At 37.5% G+C, this 23,621-nt stretch overlaps 1 protein-coding gene across 5 annotated transcripts in view; it reads left to right on the forward strand.

Moving 5' to 3' along the window:
• Positions 1-23,511, forward strand: part of Son (SON DNA binding protein) — a 32,418-nt gene extending 8,907 nt beyond the window's left edge. The window contains exons 4-13 of one of the 5 annotated variants that reach the window (XM_013504282.1): positions 27-3,669; positions 4,934-5,094; positions 6,959-7,105; positions 7,342-7,530; positions 14,263-14,373; positions 15,865-15,981; positions 20,122-20,269; positions 21,747-21,818; positions 21,923-22,038; positions 22,524-23,511. In XM_013504282.1, coding sequence (XP_013359736.1) covers positions 27-3,669; positions 4,934-5,094; positions 6,959-7,105; positions 7,342-7,530; positions 14,263-14,373; positions 15,865-15,981; positions 20,122-20,269; positions 21,747-21,818; positions 21,923-22,038; positions 22,524-22,583 — 4,764 coding nt within the window. In that variant the 3' untranslated portion in view covers positions 22,584-23,511. Of the gene's footprint in view, positions 1-26; positions 3,670-4,933; positions 5,095-5,323; positions 6,817-6,958; positions 7,106-7,341; positions 7,531-7,633; positions 8,430-14,262; positions 14,374-15,864; positions 15,982-19,392; positions 19,473-20,121; positions 20,270-21,746; positions 21,819-21,922; positions 22,039-22,523 lie in introns of those variants that run through there. The other 4 variants (XM_013504280.1, XM_013504287.1, XM_013504291.1 and 1 more) reach the window with 4 other exon arrangements.
• The last annotated feature ends 110 nt before the right edge of the window (positions 23,512-23,621 follow it).

Genomic DNA, 23,621 nt, shown 5'->3' on the forward strand with positions numbered 1-23,621 from the left:
TAGCAACCAGCTCCATGGACTCCCAGATGTTAGCAACCAGCTCCATGGACTCCCAGATGTTAGCAACCAGCTCCATGGACTCCCAGATGTTAGCATCCGGCACTATGGATTCTCAAATGTTAGCTTCTGGCACCATGGATGCTCAGATGTTAGCGTCTGGTACCATGGATGCTCAGATGTTAGCATCTAGTACCCAGGATTCTGGTATGTTGGATTCTAAATCTCCTGACCCCTATAGGTTAGCTCAGGATCCTTATAGGTTAGCTCAGGATGCCTATAGGTTAGGTCATGACCCCTACAGGTTAGGTCATGATGCTTACAGGTTAGGACAGGACCCTTACAGATTAGGCCATGATCCCTACAGACTAACTCCTGATCCCTATAGGATGTCACCTAGACCTTATAGGATAGCACCCAGGTCCTATAGGATAGCACCTAGGCCATATAGGTTAGCACCTAGACCCCTGATGTTAGCATCTAGACGTTCTATGATGATGTCCTATGCTGCAGAACGTTCTATGATGTCATCTTATGAACGCTCTATGATGTCTTACGAGAGGTCTATGATGTCCCCTATGGCTGAGCGCTCTATGATGTCAGCCTATGAACGCTCTATGATGTCAGCCTATGAACGCTCTATGATGTCTCCTATGGCTGAGCGCTCTATGATGTCAGCTTATGAACGCTCTATGATGTCAGCTTATGAGCGTTCCATGATGTCCCCAATGGCTGATCGATCTATGATGTCTATGGGTGCTGACCGGTCTATGATGTCGTCATACTCTGCTGCTGACCGGTCTATGATGTCATCGTACTCTGCAGCTGACCGGTCTATGATGTCATCTTATACTGCTGATCGTTCAATGATGTCTATGGCAGCTGATTCTTACACTGATTCTTACACTGACACATACACAGAGGCATATATGGTGCCACCTTTGCCTCCTGAAGAGCCCCCAACAATGCCACCATTGCCACCTGAGGAGCCACCAATGACTCCACCACTGCCTCCAGAAGAACCGCCGGAGGGTTCAGCATTACCAACGGAGCAGTCGGCCTTGACAGCTGAAAATACTTGGTCTGCAGAAATGCCAGCATTACCTCCTGAAGAGAGTGTATCACATCCTGAGCCTCCTGTGAGTCAAAGTGAGATTTTAGAGCCTTCAGCAGTGCCTGATTATTCAGTGTCAGGATCAGAGCCCTCAGTATTAGTGTCAGAGGCTGTTGTGACTATGCCAGAACCACCACTAGAGCTAGAAACTTCAGTTACATCAACACCTGTTGAGTCTGCTATAGTAGCAGAACATGAAATTGTTCCAGAGAGACCAGTTACTTGTATGGTATCTGAAACTCCCATATTGGCTGAAGCATCTGTGTTAACCTCAGAGTCTCCAGTTGTGACAGAGACAATGGAAACGTTGGAGTCTATGAAATTTGAAGGACATGTTGCCTCAGAGGCATCTGTGCCCCTGGTGGAGCCAGCAGTAACTATTCCAGAGCCAGCAGAGAACATTCAGGAAATGCCGGCTATGGCAGTTTCAGAGTCTGCTGTCATGGCTGTCTCAGAGTCGATTGTTGTTGCTGTCCCAGCTCCAGAGTTGCCTGCTGTGGCTGTCCCACAGGCGCCTGCTATGGCTTTCCCAGAGTCACCTGCTGTGGCTGCCCCAGAACCACCTGCCACTGGAAAGCCAGAACCACCAGCTGTGGCTGTTGTGGAGCCTCCGAGTGTGGCTGAGCCGGAGCTTGTTAGTGTTCCTGTGTCAGCTGTTTCTTCCCTTGAGCCTACTGTGCCTGTCTTAGAACCAGCAGTGTCAGTCCTTCAGCCTGCGATGATTGTTTCAGAACCATGTGTTTCTGTCCAGCAGTATACTGTGACAGTTTCAGAGCCTGCTGTCACTGTCTCAGAGCAGACCCAAGTAATATCAACTGAGGTAGCAGTAGAATCTACACCAGTGATAGCAGAATCTAGTCTTATGTCATCACATGTTATGAAAGGGATGAATTCATTATCTGATGATCAGAGTCTTGCTCCGGAGATTGGCATGCAGGAGAATCCATTGCATTCAGGTGAAGAGCCACATGCTGAAGGGCACCTGAAAAGTGACTCTCACGAAAGTGAACATGGTATAAATGTAGACCTTACTATAAATAATCATTTAATTGCTAAAGCTATGGAAAGTACTACAGTAGCTACTGCTAGCACTGATACTGTTAGTGGAATTGAAGAGAAAGTTTTGCCCATCAGTGAAACTAAGCAATGCGTAGTGCTGGATGCCTGCCCTGGTGTTAGTGAAACTGATGGAGAAGGAACTCTGTCTTCTGCTGGTCCTCTTGCTCTGGAATCTGATACAGCAGGAGCTAGTAAAGGCATTGAGTTTGTCACGACACCTGCTTTCACTGCTGTTAATAACTATGATGACATTTCTTTAACTGCTCAAGATACTGAACATGACATGGTAATTTCCACCAGCCCCAGTGGTGTTAGTGAAGCAGACATAGAGGGGCCTTTGCCTGCTAAAGACATTCATCTTGATTTACCATCTAATAATCTTGTTAGTAAGGATACAGAAGAACCTTTATTTGTAAAAGAGAGTGACCAGACATTACCAGTTGCTCTCGGCCCTAAAGAAAGTGGAGAAGAAGTACCTCTCTCTGCCAAAGAGGTAGTGTCTGATTCAGGATTTTGTGCTAACATTGATGAAATTAATGAAGCGGACTTAGTGAGACCGTTACTTCCTAAGGACATGGAACGTCTTACAAGCCTTAGGGCTGGTATTGAAGGACCTTTACTTCCAAGTGAAGTTGAACGTGACAAATCAGCTGCCAGTCCAGTTGTAATTAGTATACCAGAAAGAGCTTCCGAGTCGTCTTCAGAGGAAAAAGATGATTATGAAATTTTTGTAAAAGTTAAGGACACACATGAAAAAAGCAAGAAAAATAAAAACCGTGACAAAGGTGAGAAAGAAAAGAAAAGAGACTCATCCTTAAGATCTCGGAGTAAGCGTTCCAAGTCCTCTGAACACAAGTCCCGCAAGCGGACCAGTGAGTCTCGTTCCAGGGCGAGGAAGAGATCATCTAAGTCCAAGTCTCATCGATCTCAGACACGTTCACGGTCACGTTCAAGGCGAAGGAGGAGGAGCAGCAGGTCAAGATCAAAGTCTAGAGGAAGGCGATCTGTATCAAAAGAGAAGCGCAAAAGATCTCCAAAGCACAGATCCAAGTCCCGGGAAAGAAAAAGAAAAAGATCAAGCTCTAGGGATAACCGAAAGACAGGAAGAGCCCGAAGTCGAACCCCAAGTCGTCGGAGTAGGAGTCACACTCCGAGCCGAAGGAGGAGGTCTAGATCTGTGGGAAGAAGAAGGAGTTTTAGCATTTCCCCCAGCCGCCGGAGCCGCACCCCTAGTCGCCGGAGCCGCACCCCCAGCCGAAGGAGCCGTACCCCCAGTCGAAGGAGTCGCACCCCTAGCCGAAGGAGCCGCACCCCCAGCCGAAGGAGCCGCACCCCTAGCCGTCGGAGGAGATCAAGGTCTGTGGTAAGAAGACGAAGCTTCAGTATATCACCAGTCAGATTAAGGCGATCAAGAACACCCTTAAGAAGAAGATTTAGTAGATCTCCCATCCGACGTAAAAGATCCAGGTCTTCTGAAAGAGAACGTCTGACAGATTTGGGTGAGTCATGCTTTGAAAATTTTGTAATAGAAAATAACCTTAGTTTTTGTGTTTTTGAATCAAATGGAATATTTTCTGGTGGTTTAATGAGTGAGGTTTTGTTTAGAAAAACAGGCTGTCATGTGATTACAATGAAAAAGACCTGCTTTGGAGTATATTACTTCCAGAGTGTTTTCATATTTGAATTTTTTTTTTTTTGGTACCGGGAATTGAACTTGGGACCTTGCACTTGCCAGGCAGGCACTTGTGCCTCTGAGCTGTATCCCCAGCCCTCATATTTGAATATTTTATTTTATTGAGTTGTCTTTAGCCAAAAATAGAAAGTAGAAACAGATGGAAAAGTCCTGTTAAGTGAAAAACAAGACCAGTGTACATTTGTTCTGTATTCCAACGTCCTTGCACATAAGCAAGTTTCTTATTTAATAAGGTAGCATATATTAAATCCTCTAATTTTTCTTGATTTAAAGTAGTATGAAGAGATGAGTACTTGATGTGTGCATATTGCATGTGGAGGGGAACTGTGTGCAGTTGCCAAAGTGATTACAAGTTTGTGAAGGAGATGTGGATAAAAAGTATGTGGTTTTTTTACCAAAAGGGAAAACTGCCAAAAAGGGTAGAATGTGATGATTGCTATAGTGCTGGTGTCGATGAAGAACTTAAGGAGCACCATGGTGAGGAATGTTAATTCTAGCTTACAAAGATGTGTTAGAAAAGATGGAACTTGCGTGGGCGGGGTGGTGATTGTGGTAGTGGTGGTGCATGTGTGTAATCCCAGCACCCGGGAGGCTGATGCAGGAGGATGGATGTTAGTTCGAGGCCAGCCTGGGCTATAAAGTGAGTTCAAGACCAGCCTGAACTGCATAGTGAGATCCTGTCTCAAAAAGAAAAAAAGAAAAAGAAAAAAGATGGAACTTCACTTTGGGCTCAAAGAGAGATTTAAGTTGTCAGGTTAAGAGAGCATCTTTTAAGGTCATCATAATTTGGGAAATTAAGTTGGCTTTGGCAGGTTTAGGTGTTAGAATCTGGTGTGGCTGTATGATTGTCACAGTTTTGTAAAAAGTTAGCTATTTTATGTAATATTTTAATGGAAAGTCAATTCTTTAAATAAGGATCACCACTTGAAAAGTGAGCCAGAAAGTGGTTTGATCACAGGTATAATGTAGGGCAGAAAATTGATGCTTTGAATGTTTTTAGAAAATGAAACTTAATAGTACAAAATTTATACCTTTTAGGAAAACTGCTTCTTACTTTTTTCCTTTTACAGATAAGGCACAGTTACTTGAAATAGCCAAAGCTAATGCAGCTGCCATGTGTGCTAAGGCTGGTGTTCCCTTACCGCCAAACCTAAAGCCTGCACCTCCACCTACAATAGAAGAGAAAGTTGCTAAAAAGTCAGGAGGAGCTACTATAGAAGAACTAACTGAGGTAAGCTGGACAGAATTTGTTGTCATTCTTAAGTGGATTATTCCAGGGATGTTGACTCTGGAGCGTGCCAAAACCCGAATTGTGGGCTGAACTGATAATGGCTGGCACCGAGTGGCCAAAACCCGAAATACAGATGTGGCAGCGGCAGAAGCTCTGTTTAGCAGGCCATTATCCGGGATGGCTAAGCTCCGCTAGCTAAAAGTTACTTCCCATTACTTTTGCTTTCCAGTTTTAGAAGCCAAACTGACTGAGGAGTGGGACCGTTCGTTTGAATGGAGGAGGTGTTGAGTGAGCAACACGCAGAAGCTCGCCTACAGTTTCGTTTCCATTCACGACGTGTTCACTGATCGCCACGAGTGTACTGCATATACGCAAAGACACAGACAATCTTCAGAAATGATCTTTTGCCACCGGAGCTTGGAAATTATTGACAATAGCTGGCCATTGCCTGAAAGGAACTTCTTTCGCATCAACATTTCGGGTTTTGGCTGTTTGGTACCAGCCATTGGCGATAATGGCCGGCCATTATCAGTTCTTCCTGCGGTTCGGGTTTTGGCAGTACATATATTTTAAATACACTTTATTTTTGTTTTTAAAAAATTGGATCTTTTCAATGGAGGCTTTTTTGGGGAGGCTTTGTTTTATTATGTTTGGGGGGATGCTGAAATACTGCTGCTAGGATCCAGAAATACCACATTGTTTCATATATTGAAACTTGTTATTGGCTAGCCTTATGCCAGCCTACCACTGTCAATATATTGTGTTTCTCTTGGTTACATGCTTGGTATACTCTGTGTTTTTGGCTAATTGAGCTTTTTATTCTATTGTAATATTTTCAATTGCTAGTAGATGTGATTAATTCTGCTTATATAAAGACAGGTCCTCCCAAATTTACTCTGACCTTTTTATAAAGTAAAGTAAGAGTCTGTTCCTTTGCCTCTCAGGAAGGAATTGGCTTTGGTTTATGTGTCAGGCTGCATCAGTTGCATCCTTTCCATTATGCCTTATTTTCCATTCCTAAGTTTTATTCCTTAAAAGACTCAATCTACAGAAAGAACATTTATGGAGAGACATACTATCTGATCCTATCGCAGGTGTTTCAGGTTTTTATTTTAACATTCATTGGGGATTATAAATTTTAAAAATCTGTTTCCTCATTTATACTTACTTTACAGTAAGAATTAATAATTTTAAAAAAGGACCTTGCAAAAGCGTTTATTGGATTATTTAACAAAACCCAAGTTCATTATTTAAAACCCTGTGAACACTTGATATTTGTTGTTTTTAGCGTCATCTTCCGTGCTCTTGTTCCTTCTAACAAATTTTCTTTTGCCTTTTTACCACCGTCTGACCAGATGACTTTTCCTTTCCCTACCAGTTCTGGTTCTTCACCCTGAAAAATATGGTTTAGAATTCTTCAAGGAATAGTCTTTGATTCTCAAGCCCTGCCTGACTCTATTCTTTAAGCTTTTGTTCTTTTAGCACTTATATACCCAATTTGTAATATATCAGTTTGCACTTGTTATTGTGTTGCTCTGTAAAAAACGTTCAATTATTTTATGTATATGTATTCTGTCTCTTGTATTAGATTGTAAGCTCCATGGGAGCAGGGACCATGTCTTTTACATTTTTTTTTTTTTTTTTTTTTTTTTGTATTCCCCAGACAGTGCCCAGTACAGTGCTCTGCACATAGTAGGTGCTCAATAAATGTTGTTGACCGACTGATCAGTGTGTTTAAATAATAGCTAATAAGCTAACAATAATTTCATTTACTTCTGAAAGGTGATTTTATGTACACTAAAAATTCCATGTTACTCTGTAACAAACTATAAGATTTATCTTTTGTTTGTTTTTACTTTTAAAGAAATGCAAACAGATTGCACAGAGTAAAGAAGATGATGATGTAATAGTGAATAAACCTCATGTTTCGGATGAAGAGGAAGAAGAACCTCCTTTTTATCATCATCCCTTTAAACTCAGTGAACCCAAGCCCATTTTTTTCAATCTAAATGTGAGTATTAGTGCTTATATGACATAGTATTAGTGCTTATATGAAATAGATTGTTAGTGTAGATTATGAAGTAGAACAACTCATAGAATGACTTAAGTAAAGTCTAGTGGAGTTTAGTTTAAGTTTTGCTTTTAAATACTGTGAGATGATAGAATGATGTCCCCTTCAATTAAAGAAAATTAAAAAATGTCCACTTATACATTGAGTTTTACTTAAGAAACTTTTCTTTTTTGAAGATTGCTGCAGCAAAACCAACTCCACCAAAAAGCCAGGTAACACTGACAAAGGAATTTCCTGTGTCATCTGGATCTCAGCATCGAAAAAAAGAAGCAGACAGTGTTTATGGAGAGTGGGTTCCTGTAGAGAAAAATGGTGAAGAAAACAAAGATGACGATAATGTTTTCAGCAGCAATTTGCCCTCGGAGGTAAGTAAAAATAATATTTTGTATTTTTCCTTTTTTTAATACCTGAATCTGCCATTTTATTGTTACTTTATATCTGATTTGGATTCTGTTTCACTCTTCTTAGGGCCGGGTTAAACGGCAGGGCCGGGTTAAACGACAGATGAAACAACCCGCAGCTTCTCATTTCACAGTAACTCGATGCAATTCACTTTGTGGGAACAAACCACAAAGTGAAAAGCATCGAATTGCAGAGAAAAGTGTTATCACATCCCTACCCAACATTGGGCCCTCCATGCACTTGTGGGAAGGTAGCCCAAGGTACAACTATTTAGCTTCCCGTTTTGCTTCAAGACTCTATAGCTCTAGATTTTGGTGGTAGCAAATTTTTTGGGTGGAGGGCTTGAGCGAAGAGAGGCAGATCCTCAGGTTCAACACAAGAACTGGATTGGAAATGGTCATTTAGGTTGATGTGAACATCCTGGGTACATAGCCCATTGCCCTTAACTGATGGTTTCTTATTTCTCTGGGTTGTTTGTCAGATAGCCTTTAAATTTAATTGTTTTACCCTCTGTGCTACCTTGGCCCTTTTGAATTCTTGTGTTTAACCTAGTGTCAGCCTTGGTATTCCATTCCCTTCTCCTTACCCTCTTTGCTACTATTAAAAGTTGGAGAAGTGGAAATCATGCATTGAAATTTCCACAAGGCTATAGTTGTATCTTGTCAAAATGACGCAGTTAACAATGCCAAGTGTCAAAACAACCCCATTAAAATGCCGCCTGATAATGTGCTGCTAAATACAGTGCACATGAGAACAGCAAGACTGTATATATATGTAAATATATATATATCTGTATCTTTGTATGTATCTCTGTATCTGTACCTTTGCTGTATCTTTTAATAAACAGTTTACTTTTATTTAACTTGTTGTGCAAAGTCACGCTTGGGGGATTGGGGAGGGTGGAGACTTAACTAGGGGAGGTGGGAGTTTTAAATGATACCATAGATTAGTTGTCATCACCTCTAGCCCTTGGTTTCCAAAGCCTTAACATTCATCCAAGGATTGGACTAGGTATCAGATGCTCTTACGGGCTTCTTTTTTTTCTTTAAAGTTTGAGAGACTTATACTATTACTCTTCACTGAGATTCCCTACGTTGGCCATATCATCTTTAAGCGAACACTTCCAGTTCTACAAATAAGTCCTGGCTATAAAATCAGAAAGTAAACAGAACCCAAATCAGAAACTTTGATAGCAATATTTTTTTCCCAAGCTATTCACAGGTGACATTTTCACTGTGGTTTTTTGTTTTGTTTCTTGACTGGTGGCATTTTGAAAAGGAAACACATTCTATACGGTGAAACTGGACATAACTAGCCAGCACAGCTTACAGTCATATATGTTGGTGTGTATTCACATGGAGTTCAACAATTGAAGCAAGTTATACCATCACCAGTGAGAGGAAGGATAGCTGGTTTGGACAGTATTTTAGTGAACCAACTGAGTAGCTCACTTGTTAATCCCCAAACTAGGCTAGTTGCACATCTCAAGAGGGAAAGGTTAATGGACATTTGCAGCTGACTTAATCTTCTTGTAGTAGCTGAATATAAATAAACCATGATAAGAGGGTTGTGCAGACTTATTAGAAATCCTGATATGCTATAAAATACTACTTTATTGCAGATTAAGTATTTAAACAAACATAGCTAGGGCGATTCTTTCAAAGAATAATTTGCCAGTGAGGTGAAGACCTAATGTTGCAGAATTCCAAGAGTTTCCTGAGAAGAAAACTCTTGACTTCCCGCAGTTGAATCTGGGGAAAGTGCTTACTAAATCCTCATTGCACTTGTTTTTGGATAACAGAATATGTTTGTGTGTTTAAAGTTTAGTACTCAGTTGGTTTTTTGTTTTAAAACTGACAGTGTGATACTTTAGCTTCATCTCTCAAAAGTGGTTGTCAGATTTTAATGAAAAGTTGAACAGAATTTTTCTGTTGCTATAAAAAAGAAATCTTTTCATTAAGACAAAAAAAAGGTATTCCAGGGACTAAATGAAGGAAACAGAAGATATCTCTTCCTGAAAGATAAATAGTGTTTGATAATGGAATTGTAAACTATCAGAGGATTAGATTTAAAGAATATATTATCTTCAGTTCTAAACAAAAGAAAGTCAAAATTTTAGGGAAAAAAGGGACACAATTGTGATTTACTTTCAAACCTGCACTTTTACTTAGCAATAATGTTAAACACTCAGAGGAAATATTCATAACATAAAAAACCTGAATTCTTTGCTATCATCTAAGTTTATTAAATTTGTAAAGTTAATATTCTATATACCAATGTTTGTGGGATACTTCTATATTTCATGGGTGCGTTGATCCTTCTGATTACATTAGGGCTTGAAATAAAAGTTCTCTAGATTAAAAGGAAAGTTCTTTTAAATGGTCAATTTTTTTAACTGAATTTTTATTTTTAATTTATCATTTACAAAAAAATAAACGGAATTTGTGGTTTTGTTAGTTTTGACCCTAAAACATCTAGGCAAAGATTTCAGGTTTTATATCCACAAGGGCTGAATCAATCCCTGATCCCACCAGTTACTTGGCCTAGGAGTGCTCTTTCACATGAGTGGTTAGACACTGTGGATGAATTAGCATAAATCCATATTTCATGGAGAAACAACTCATTCATTGGTCTATGTGTCCTGCCATAGCATCATCTTCCTATCCAGAAATCAGCCAGGGTCATCCTCAGTCAGGAGTGATTACAGAAATTTAACTGCTTTGATACTTGATTTGTAAACACTGAAATAAAAGTTGGAAAGCTAATATTTAGAAAATAGTCATCATGTATTTGTGGTAATAAGGCTTACCAAAGGCTCATTGGTTAGTAGATTTAATTGTACTCTTCATCATAAGTGTAAATAGAGGAGTAACTTTACTCAGGACCCTCAGTGTGAAGTTTTTGAGTTTAATAGCAGATGTTTAGAGGGCCAGCTCAAGTGATTGCTTAGATGTTCAGGTCATCTTTACTGCAAGCAGTCTGCTAGATTTGTATTAGTGAAACATTTTTGCATCTCAGTGAAACAAATTAAGTTTAGAAACTGAATTGGCAAAGTTTAGGAAAGCCATATGAATTGGAGTAACACATTTTAATTGGAAATTAAATGCATTGCTAGGGTGTGTAATGGATAGCTTTGTTATTTACCTACGTTGTTCTAGGTGGTTCGAACTGAATTTCTTAAGGCACTTAAAATACGTAATCTATTTTTCCCTCACATTTAGATTGGTCTGATTAGGAGTTACACTAGACAATTCTGAATGATACAATAAATTCATAATTCTCTTTTTAAAAGGCCAATTCAGTGTATAACTGGAACATTCTGTACTTAGTGCCTTTTCTTTTTGAAGCTTTTTCTGTTATACACGAACTTGTATTTTTAAATAATTTTTGCTAAATACTTTCTGTTATAGACCAGATGCTTTTTCTTTAGTTCTTTTGCTGAAAATTTCCTTTTATCCCTTCCCTTTTTTTTTTTTTCCTTCCGGCCAGGAATCGAACTCATGACCTTGTGCTTGCCAGGCAGGCGCTTTGCCACTGAGCTAAATCCCCAGCCCCATATCCCTTCCTTTAATTTGACATATCAGTATTATATCTGTATCACTTAACCCATCCGAACAATTTAACAAATTTATATCCTTACACTGACATCTTACAAAAGTCTTAAGCTCCTTATTCTATTTATATAAAGTTAGGTTAGCAAAATAGGAGTAAGTCGATTTAGGAGGATTTTTAAAATGAGAAAGATATATAAGGTAAACATATACAGGTCGTGAAATGCATGTTAACATGGTGCCAACTGCATTGTGTATCTCATTATATCTGACAGTCTGTGTGGGTTTTAGAAGTAGTGACCACTATGGTTGCCAAGGCGGAGATTAAATAACTCTAGTTTTTAATCAGTGGAAACATAAGGCTTGTTGATTAAACAGAAATTTAAGATTCTCTTGTTTCTTGATTTGTAGAAGGGCATTTAGCATCATTTTGGTCCCTTTCTCACATGGCCTGCTTCTGAATAATATTAAAGGATGGTCAAGATTCTAAATCACCATTTTCCAGTGTAGTAGTCAACAGCCACTAAAAACTTAGTTTCTTAGTCATTAGCCACATTTCAAGCGCTCAGAAGCTATCACAGCAGAAAGTTCTGTTGAGAGTATTGTTTTAGATGGTACCTGTGCTATTTTAAGACTTTCAATGCTGATAGATAACACCCATTGTGACCCTTCAATGCTAGTGCTTTGGGGATTATAGTTTTTAAATGGATTACTGCATAACATGAATTACCTTGAAAAGCTGGAAAACAGGCTTTTTGATTTGTAAACTCCTGAGGATCTTAAGTTAAGTAAATCTTGATTTATTCCATCTTGAGTATGTTTTTTCACATTTAAAAATACGAAATTAAAAGTCATTATCTGGAAATAAATTTTTGATATGAACTTGCAGCTTTGGTAAGTCTGCTGAAGAATAAGTTGTATTCTCAGGGAAAAAAGTTACAATTTTATCAAAAGTAAATTTAAAGCAGAGTTAGATATGAAGTATGAAATATTGAGATGAAGGAAGTTTCATTCTGAGGATAAATTGTGAAATATTTAGGTTATCTCTTAGGGCTAAAGAGATACAGAGTTCGAAGATCTAACATAACTCTAGAAGGATGAATTCACAGGTATGTTTAAGAAACATTTCCAGAATCATCTAAGTGTGTTTTTATGGCTAATTTATAGTTAGAGATTAGGGGTTAGGGTTAGGATTGTTGTGAATAGACATGTTTTCTCTGGTAGTGTTACAGAATACCCTTTCCATAACAACATCCTAAGCATCCTGACACCGATACTCATAGTTTGCTTATGAAAACCACAGTGTAATTCTGGGAAGGTCACGAAACAGTATCTTTCTCAATTTCCAGGCCTTCAAAAATTACCTTGATTGGGGCTGGGGATTTAGCTCAGCGGCAAAGCGCCTGCCTGGCAAGCGCAAGGTCGTGGGTTCGGTTCCCGGTACCGGAGAAAAACCAAAAAAAAAAAAAACAAAAAACAAAAATTACCTTGATTAATACCACTTGACAGTTGCAGGAAACATTGAGGGTAGGCCTAGGAGATAACCAATTTTAGCCTGAAAATATCTGGATTCCCATTTTAAGTCCCTGGACTCACACAGAAGAGATTTGAGTTGTGGTAATAAAGTAGTAGAAGTGAGTGTGCACATAATTACTTTTTTTAGTGTTTGAGTCTGACTTCGCTTAAATCTTTCCTGTAGTCCTTACAGTACTCTTACAATATTCTTAATTTGTGTGGATAATTTAGTTGACTAAGCAAGATCTTTTCGAGAGATCTATAAAGTGTAAGTAGATAATTACTTCAGTTTAATTTTAATTCCATTTTAAGAAGACATGAAAACTTGGGAAACTCGATTTAAAGGAATCAGGTGATTCAGCAGCAAGATAACTAAGAATAACAGTGAAAATAAAAGTAAAGGTAGGAAGGGGAGAATTCACAGATACCTATTATACATAATACATAATTACTCTCAGTCATGTAGCCTTCTCTACTACATAATCATTTTTAAAAGAATGGTTTTTGTACAAAATAGTGTTAATTGCAGCTAGCTTCTATTTTTAAAAAATACTTAACTATTTGAGTTCCTTATATTTGTCATTTCAATGAAGTACCTAGAAATTATTTTGTGTGAAAACAGCAAAACCTGCTATGTTGGATAAATATTTTACAAAAGTGAATTTTCTTGTGAAATAACTAAAAAATATTAATGGGTTAAATGATGTTATAAAAGAAAATGAAGATTTGATAAAAATAAAAGTGAGCTCCTAATTTAGACAAAGCTCCAGAAACTTCGTTGGTTTTTCTTCTATGGTAAAGCCTTTCACAGATCTGACAGATGGACAATTTAAGGATTACATTTTTAAAGAGTTGAAAGGATCTTAGCAAAGTTTTTCCCTCCGTCTTCCAGTGGCAAGGATTGAACCTGGGGTTTGAGCATGCTAGGCTGTTGCTGTACCACTGAGCAGCATCTCAAGTCCTAGCATAAGGTTTTAAAAGGTAGAATATGACCTTTGAGAAGAACCTAACATTTTAAAAGCATCTTATTTAAGCCTGCCTTAGAAGATATGGACATCCACAATTTTAATAGTGAAAGTATATAAATTGAAAACAAGACTTACATGCTTTATATATTTGAAGAAATGGGATTCTTCAGACCAAACTATGTCTGTGCTTAACTTTGAGAAGCTCAAAGATGTGCTGATGAGTGAAACGTGGTCATTGACACTATAATGGTTTTCTACTTGTTTGCTCAGGAACTTTGCTTATTGTTTTTGAAGGTTATAGTAATAGGTGGGTTACCATGAAAACTAAAGGGTTTGTAACTTACAATAGTTCAAAAGATTCTTACTGTATAGTAAATGCCTTGTTGGTGAAGTTTAGAGTTTTTAAGTTCTTAGTGAAACTTTATATGATTATGATTGGGTGCTGCACAAAATCCACTGAAATCAGAGTTTGGACTGGGTTATACTATCTCTGATACTAATCCTCTACTTTGCAAAGTTACCTTTTTGAGTCTTCCCATTTTAGAAGATTATTATTATGTAAGACTTTTGTTTCTTACATATAACAACTAAAGATAGGCACACTTTTCACAATTTAGGGGGCTATGGTAATTTAAGATAATTATCTATGTTTTCTTTTTAGCCTGTGGACATCTCTACTGCAATGAGTGAACGTGCACTTGCTCAGAAAAGACTCAGTGAGAATGCATTTGATCTTGAAGCCATGAGCATGTTAAACCGTGCTCAAGAACGGGTATGTGGCAGTTTTAATGTGTAAGTAAGAATTTTCTCTCCTAGCTAGGTGTGGTGGCACACACCAGCTAGAGGCTGAGGCAGGAGGATTACTTCAAGTTCAAGGCCAGCCTGAATTGCATAGTGAAATCCTATCTCAAAAAGACAAAAAAAAAAAAAAAAAAAGAATTTCAAGTCCTAGATAGTTAAGATACGAGAACATCCTAAGTTGTGATGCCATTTATCTTAATCATTTGGCTTATTTTAAATGAAAGTGATTTGGGGCCTGATTGTTCAATTAATGTTCCTTATGTACTATATTGAAAGAATAAGATTAAAAATTCTCAGCTGTTTTAAGAGTTTATAACCAAAAAACAATTTATAACCTAGTGTATAAAAACAGCTAAGTGCCCACATGAGCCATATGAAGTTTGTAGGTGTTAATAGTTCTGTGTTTCAGTTAAGGAAGCAGTGATTAAGGTCGGTTAAGTGACAGCCAAGGTCACACTAGAAAGTTGGGGAAACGGATTCAAACCCAGGGACTCTGCAGAATGGACACTTTTTCCATTTCTCTTTTATCTTTGTATGGTAAATCTACATAGAAACTTGTGCCTATTCAGGCAGGAAATAACATTGTTGATTACACTAGGTATTCAATAAATACAATTTAAATGGTTGAGAGCAGATTATTTGTCACAATAAATGGTGGTGATGTGGACCACAGTTATATTTGAATGGACTATTTAATCATCTGTGTAATATTTCAAAGTAATTAAAAATCCAGGCTGTGTTAGTATTTATACAATGCACTTTTATGAGAGATTAAAAAAGGAGGAATCCTAGGCCAGGTGCGGTGGCATACACCTGTAATCCCAGCACTTGGGAGGCTGAGGCAGGAGGATTGTTGTGAGTTCGAGGCCAGCCTGAACTGCATAGTAAAATCTTTTCTCAAAAAGACAAAAAAAAGGAAAAGGGACTCCTTTGCCAACTTTGTTCTTCATGCATCTCCATGATATTTTAGAAATAACACCTCATATCTTGATATTATTGGGACTCAATTCAGGAAGTTCAGAAAAAACATTTAGTTTAACCCTTCAGTGCCTAGTGATCCATTTTTGGAATGCTCATAACAATGGAGCATAATGAGTTTTCTTGTTCCTAGAGCTTTTCTAGTTTTTATTTATTTATTTATTTATTTTGGTACCGGGAATTGAACTCATGACCTCAGGCTTGCCAGGCAAGCCCTTATACCACTGAGCTATATCTCTGGCCCGAGTTTTTCTAGGTAACGTGAATTTCATGTAAAAATTTTAAAAATGCAATATTTGACATAAATAGGTTAAATATGTATAACATCAGTTTTTTTAAAGTTTAATACTTTCAGCCTTTGTAGGAAAGAAACCATTTTCCTTTATTATTTTATATATTATTACTAGTGACTTTCTCTTTTTTACCAGCGATGTTTTAATCAGGTAAGTTTTCCTTAGTTAAGGCAGCTTTTTTTTTTTTCCAGATTGATGCCTGGGCTCAGCTGAACTCCATTCCTGGGCAGTTCACAGGAAGTACAGGAGTACAGGTTCTGACACAAGAACAGCTGGCCAATACTGGCGCTCAAGCCTGGATTAAAAAGGTACACAATATATGCCACATATGAAAGCGTCAGAGTACATTGTTGTTAAATTTTTTATCGGGAAAATGTTTTATTAAAAAATGCATGAAGAGGCCCGTGACTCTAACCAAAAGTTCCTGAATAAATTTGCTGTGTGTATATACTCCAGGATGGACACTGAAGATGGACTGGAATCATGAGACAGTGGCAAATATATAGATATGGCTCAAGAGCCGCTCAGTTTATATTCCAAGGTTATTTTTATTTATTCTTCACTGCTGCTACTGGTTTTGGTGGGGGTGATTATTTAACTGTGTTTTGAATGCTATGTCAGGTGCTGTTCAGAATATTCCACAGTTCCTGTTGGACTACTAACCTAATCATTTCAAAGCAGTGGTTCTCAAATTTTCTTCATCATGGGATACTTTATTACAGGTTTATTTTTGGTGGATCACTACCCCACAACCCCTCTATCACCCTAATGTTCCATTCCTTATTCCTCTGTCCTTGTCCTCTCAGTAGTGCCTGCACCCTCCTCTAAGATCCCTTGGCTCCTACTCCTCATGCCTCTTGTGACTTCCAGCCCCAGGTTCCTATATGGTGGTCTGCTGTTGATTATAGCGCGTGGTTGGGAGGCCCTAGTGTTAGCACTGCATGTGTTGAACTTGCCATGGGACTGGAAAGCTGGGGGAGGATGGCTGGAATGTGGGGTGGGAAGTGCTGAAGGGTGGCAGAGGGGCTGGGGAGGGAATGGAAGTTATTATCTGTGGACCACCATGTAGGCCCTGGTGGCCTTTGGTGATCCACAGGATCTATTTGAGAACCACTGATTTCATGAAAAAACAGGATATATAAATCAAGGGAGAGGATGGACACTTCGTGCTATGAAGATGTAGGTGCACCTGGTCTCAGATTCCTGCAGTGAGATGTGTGAACTCCACCTACGGCTGCCTCACTGTTGGGGGAGCCTTAGGTGGTGAAGAAGGGCTTGCTGAAGAAAAGCGTTCTGGTGAAGGGATGTGGGTGGGTTGGATGGGTGATGGGGAATTTGTTTCAGGAGTACTGGCAGCATAGCAGTGCTGAAACTGGGAGGCTGCGTGGTCTAATGGATTGGGAAGGTTTCTTTATCCCGCTGTACTCCTGACTCCTTGTGTGATCGCGGGCAAGTAATTCTTTGGAATTTCAAAGACTCCTAAGTGTCAAGTGGAGACAGGTCCTTATTGCCTCACAAAGTGGTAATCAATGTGATGAGTATCTTTTAGAGAACTGGGATGAGTGCCATTCCTGGATGAGTTTCTGGAAAATGATACTGGTTGCCTTAGACATTTTAATGTAATAACATTTCAGTTTTGATGGTATTATCTCTGTTGATCTTACTAACAAATTATCATATCCTCATTTTGCCCGTGTCTTGAAGAGTTATACTAATGTGTATACAGTGAGTACATGGTCATAGTCATTGAAAAATTAAAACTTAGTTTACCGGGGGGTTGATATTAATCTAGCAAATATTTTAAGAGTTTGAATTAATTTTAAATTTTATACTAATATATTACAGTTAAAATTAAAGTGATTTGTATAGTACTGTATTTGAAAAATGGCTTTCATCTTAGTGGGAACAATTTTCAATGAACCTTTTTTCCCCCTCTGGGTGGTGCTGGGGAATGAACCCAGGGCTTTGTGCATGCTAAGCATGGGGTCTACTGAACTATACCCCAAGCCCTGATTCTTTAACACTGTGGAGTGCTCCTTACTTCAGGAAGTTAGACTGGAAACTTATGGTGTTTAACAAAGCCATACTAAACAGTTCATATATTTTGCTTCCATTGCAAAATTTTGGTCTTATCTATGTACTGATGTGCTGTCCAGTGTTTACTGTCTAAATACCATCCTAACATAATAACTTCTACAAAGTGAATCTTTTCACTGATTGAATTGGCTCCACAGCTATTACCAGTCTTGGAGGAAGCTTACAAGATTTTCAAATAAAATGCTTAGTAGAATCCTTTAAAACGGCTTTATTCTTAACATTTTATATAAAATTTAGTTTAGAAAGCAAATCATTTTGAGTATCATGAGGTAATGATGTGTTCATCAGATCATGCTTTAAATTATAGAAAAAAGCAACTCTTAGAAAAAAACCAGTTGTATAGAATTTTTGAAGAATGTTTAATATTTAGCAAATAACATTTTATAAAAATGGGCCAGAACATTTAGAAGTCATTGGGCAATTGAAAATTACTGAAAATTTAATTCTAACAGATACTGTCCAACATGTACTTTAGATACTTGTTCAAGTGCTTATTCATCTCTTCTTGCTTTAGTGTAGCCCAGCACTCTGTATTTTAAAAAAATAGGGAACTCCAACATTATACGTGTTCTTTTTTAGTTTGTTGCAGTATTTTTTTTTTGAAGTAAGTTTGGTTCATATTAATTCATAATTAAAATATTTATAATGGTTATTAAAGGAATTTTTGTTTTCTAGAATGAAATTATTTGGACATAACTTGATAATACTGTGTGTCATTGTGATCTCACTAGATTAACCAGCTTTTTTGCTGCATATACATTGGGTAAAATAAACAGGTGAAGATATTAGAGAACAGAAACAATTGAAAACATGCGCTCTTTGGGGATTTATATTGTACCATGTCTGCACAGTTGCCCTTTTTTTTAGGATTGTTTCCTGGAAAAGAGGGGCAGATGAACCTGGAAGTAAGTAAAAGTCATTCTAGGTGTGTAGCATCAAGGCAGTTGATATCCAAGCATCAGCTAACTTTTCTCTTTATACATCTACACTGCATGGCCTGCACCAAATAAGGAACTGAACCAGGGGTATGTTTTTACCTCCACAGCTGCCTCCTTCCATCAGAGCACCTTGTTGACTTAATGTCAAGTCACAAATCATTGGCATGTTTTCTCCCCAGCATTTAGTTATAAAGCTGGGAAGCAAATAAAAGTTTCATGACTGTGTAAAAAATGATTTTTAAAAACATTTATTAACTTATCAATGAAGGAATGATAATGTATACTATTTCCTGAGCTGCAAATAGTTCTGATTACCTCTGTTGATAAGTTAATTACTTTTGCTATATGTCTGATAGAGAACATTGCCCTAAAATTTAGTAACAAGGTGAAATAAAGTATTTGGGGATGTGTATTTCAAATTTTTTTAAAAGATCGCCTTACAGATCAACAGTAGCAGTTTGTTACATGTATGTGGATGCCCATTAAAACGAGGCATTGAATATTCTTAAAATGTGAAAATAATGGACTGTTGACCATGCTAATGTATATAGTTGTGCATCTTATGACATTAAGTGGTTTGCTGCTTTGATGGAAATTATGGTTCAGTGGGTTGGATACGAGAGAGATGATTGTTCACAGAATAACCTGTGAACTTTCACCCCTCTGTATGGAAACTTGTTTCAGGGCCAAATCCTTGTAGCTGTCTTCTTGCCCCGGTCAGTGCCAGCCGTACTAGTCACAACACTGCTGCTACCGAGGCCTAGGTATGTAAACATTTAAGGAGTTTTTTAAAAGTCTTTTAACATCAAGCTAGGTTTTAAAGAGTTCCAGTTCATTTTGGTATACTTACAGGGTATTTTGTGTGATTACCTTCAGTTTATTACAGTGTAATTTTAAAGAGTTTGTTTCATAGGGTTTTCTAAGTAAAAATATTTATATTTGCCTTATAGTAGAATGGGGAAGAAAACTTTGGATGGCAACAGTATGCTTCTTCAGTGTCCAAACTATTTCTAAATGATTTCTGGGCTTTATTCATAAACTAGGTACACCTGGGACAATTAATATTATTGACTGTTTTAACACTGCCTTCTTTTTATTTTGCAAGCTAAGAAGAGATACCAGTGAACCTAAATAGTGGACGAAAACAGGAGTGTTCTATTTTTTTTGGAGGGGGGAATGAGGGACTATTGTTTGAAAATTGACATTTGACTTACTAAAATACTATTGTTAATGTGAAAATAATTAGAACATATATATTACAGTATGTTTTAAGTACACAGAAGCATTTAAATGTAATTGTGGTAACAGATCTAGAAGTAAAATAAGATTTCTCTTTTTACAAAGTTACCAGTGAGTCTGTAGTCAAGTTCTAACTGTAAAATGGGGACATTTTACCTTTCTTTCTTTGGATAGGATCAGTTCTTAAGAGCAGCCCCAGTAACTGGAGGAATGGGAGCCGTTTTGATGAGAAAAATGGGCTGGAGAGAAGGAGAAGGATTAGGAAAAAACAAAGAAGGAAATAAAGAACCTATCCTAGTTGATTTTAAGACAGACCGAAAAGGTAACAAGTTCTTTTTTGAAATGTTTATTATACCTCTTTCAACATTTGGGTTTTATACGTTATTTTAGTCCTAGTGATCCTGACCTGTAGGCCTTTCTTGTATATTGCACTGTCAAGAAAAACTTTTCACTCATTTTCATACATAGGAGTTTGTTTTTTTTTCTTCACACCCAGAGATACTAGAACTTTTTCAAAGGCATCTTTCATCATGCGAGTTGCCATATATGGAAATTTTCACTTACCTAATTTGGACTACATATTTAGATTTCATTTGGGATTCCATTTTGCTTTCTCTTGATAGGGACCATATGGTTGATTTTATTTCCAAGATTCGATTTTTTCTTTCTCTGATAGTTTAGGTTGTACCATTTTTGTTGGTCCTTTTCATGCCAGCGGTCATGTTAAGGTTGAAGAGTAGTAGACCAACTGCTTGTTAACTTTGTATTGCCTTGTGTTGGGGCACCTTGGAACTGTTATCACTGCTATACTTAGTTATTATCTTGGGATACTAGGGGTTCACAAGAACACCTGTATAGCCTCCATGTAGCTGCTGAGTATTAATACACTTAGTAACAGTCAGTTGGTTCCTTTAAGTAATATATTCCCTTGGAATAATATAATTGGAATCACAAGTGGCTGCTTGCTTGAATAGATTGTTTAAGTGCAATTTAAAGGAGTAGGAAATTATTTTTACCTTTGGAATCAAAACAGTTAAGGTGGGTTCGTGGAAGTCAAATCATTAATGAATTTGGAAACAGGCTAGGTGTGTACAAGGTGTGTGTTGCATAACTCCAGGGAGTATTTTCTTTAGAATTATGCAGCATGACTTGGGTGTAATTTCTGAGAACAGCACACTACTCAGGATGGGATTGGGGAAGGTTAATGTATTAGCATGTGATCAGCAAAGGATTGTTTAAAAAACTACCTATATTTTTTGGGTTCATGATATTGTTATTCCCATTTGTAATACATTTATGGAGGAAGGTTATGCAGAATTTGTATTTCTCTTGAGAACATCTCATTTGTTAAGAAAGGAAGGTTTTGTTAGATAGGGCAAAGGGAATGATTTATCCTTGGAGACTGAGTTTTTTTTTTCACTTATGGCTTGAAATCCTAACCACCTTGACCAAGCATCATTTGTATAAAAGATACAAAACCTATAAAATCATTTGCAATCAGTAGCTACTGCTTAAGTTTATGTAAAGAAGTAAACCTGGAGATGTTTATAAGTATATGACACTTCACTTGTACACCTATTTATATATTAAAGTCTTAGGCTTTGTAGATATATTTTATGCAACTTTTAATACCAAGGTACATTGAAATGGTAAATGAGAACATCGATAAATCCATTGTATCAACCTTTGAATATTGAAGGCATGGGTTATGAATCAGGCTTCTACAGTGGGCATTTTTGTTTTTCTACATTTAAAATGATGCTTTTAATGCTGAGTTGGTGAACATTGTTTTTTTTTAGGTCTTGTTGCTGTAGGAGAAAGAGCACAAAAGAGGTCTGGGAACTTCTCTGCTGCAATGAAAGATCTATCAGGTGAGAGAACATTTTTTAATGGCCTCTTTTCCAACCCATACCCTGAATTCAGTTTTGCTGTGGAAGTTGGTGGAAATAATTTGTAACTTTTTTTTCTCTTGCAGGCAAACATCCTGTGTCTGCCTTGATGGAAATCTGTAATAAGAGAAGGTGGCAACCACCTGAATTTCTCTTGGTCCATGATAGTGGCCCTGATCATCGCAAACATTTTCTCTTTAGGGTAAATATGAATTTCTGCACTAATAGCATATATTTAATTTGATGACTTAATTTTAGAGGGGTGAAGGGGACAAACATGATACAATCGCAGTATTCTGTGGATTGTGGATACATGTATGTGTGGCCAGAGTGGTGGGGCTTTTAAACTTTGAAGCATATTTTAATAGCATTTGTGAGTGTACCATTTTTAAAAAGTCAGAGGGAAAGATGTGGGCAAAATTTGGTGAATAATTTGTTGATAACTCTAGTGGAATGTGGGGAAATTAAATTTTTATCAAGCTTTTAAAAAAAAAAATTTAGAAAACTGCTTTTAATTTGCAGTCTATTTTCCCAAATTATTTGCTGCTTCTGGGCTGAGATTAATTCAAACTACATAGTATGGGTTATGTATTTTAAAAATTATTTTTCTAGCATTTAGTGAAAAAATACAAAGCTAATAGATATTAAAGTTTGATACTGTTCTTATTGTATGTTTTTCTTGAATAGGTATTGAGAAATGGAAGCCCTTACCAGCCCAATTGTATGTTTTTCTTGAATAGGTATTGATAAATGGAAGCGCTTACCAGCCCAGCTTTGCCAGCCCTAATAAGAAGCATGCTAAAGCCACAGCAGCTACTGTGGTTCTTCAAGCAATGGGCCTTGTACCAAAGGACCTCATGGCTAATGCCACTTGCTTCAGGAGTGCCTCACGTAGATAGATTGAGGTTTTATATTAATCATTTCAGATAATTTTACTCTGCATCACAATGTATTTCCTCTTTAATGTTGTAAATATTTGGCAATTTAAGACATTGTGTAAAAAGCAATCTGTACAAACATCTCCAGGCTTTGATTTTTGTACCATGGAAATTGTATTTAACCATACAGGGTTTTGGTATGTTTATATTGTTTACCTTAGTGATGTATTTGTTTAAGTGGCTAACATCCAAACAATTGTTTGAAGGCATCAGTAATCTTCAGTGTGGAATGTTAAATAACGCTTTTATACTGTATTTTGTACTATGATGTAACTCCCCTTCCTTATGGCTAGGCTGCTGTAACACTTGCCTGTAATCAGTGAAGGGCTGTGCACCTTGTACTATTTCAAAATGGGTTCTGCTGGACAGATACTGGGCCAGTGTTATTGAGGTAATCAAGCAAGATCTGTTCCACAGGGCTAATGCCACCATCCTCCCTTAAAATTTTGTAGAAGTTATAAAAAGAAAGTGGTATGTTGTGTGATGATCAGCACTAAGTCCTGCATTCCCATTAAAGCCACTTGGGTCATAAGAAGGGAGTCAAAATGAAGTCTGACTAGAAATCTACTGCAGAGGCCAAGTACATTTAGTATGGCTTGAGTTGTGATATAGTTTTACTTTGATGTGCATTTTGAATTTCAGCTACACCTAGGTAGACGTAAAATGATAATTAAAAAAATGCTGTAACCAACTTATCTAATAAAATTGGCAACCAGCCACTATTTTGTTGACTATGAGAAAGTTTATGTTAATTTTTAGGGTCTGATAGAATATTTCATGTGTATTACAGTGGTATTCATATGCTATGTCTCTAAACTTTATTTTCAAAAGCTTAAGGCCCAAATAC

The sequence above is a fragment of the Chinchilla lanigera genome, unplaced genomic scaffold, assembly GCF_000276665.1.
Source record: "Chinchilla lanigera isolate Chin_1 unplaced genomic scaffold, ChiLan1.0 scaffold00006, whole genome shotgun sequence".
Taxonomy (NCBI): Eukaryota; Metazoa; Chordata; class Mammalia; order Rodentia; family Chinchillidae; genus Chinchilla; species Chinchilla lanigera.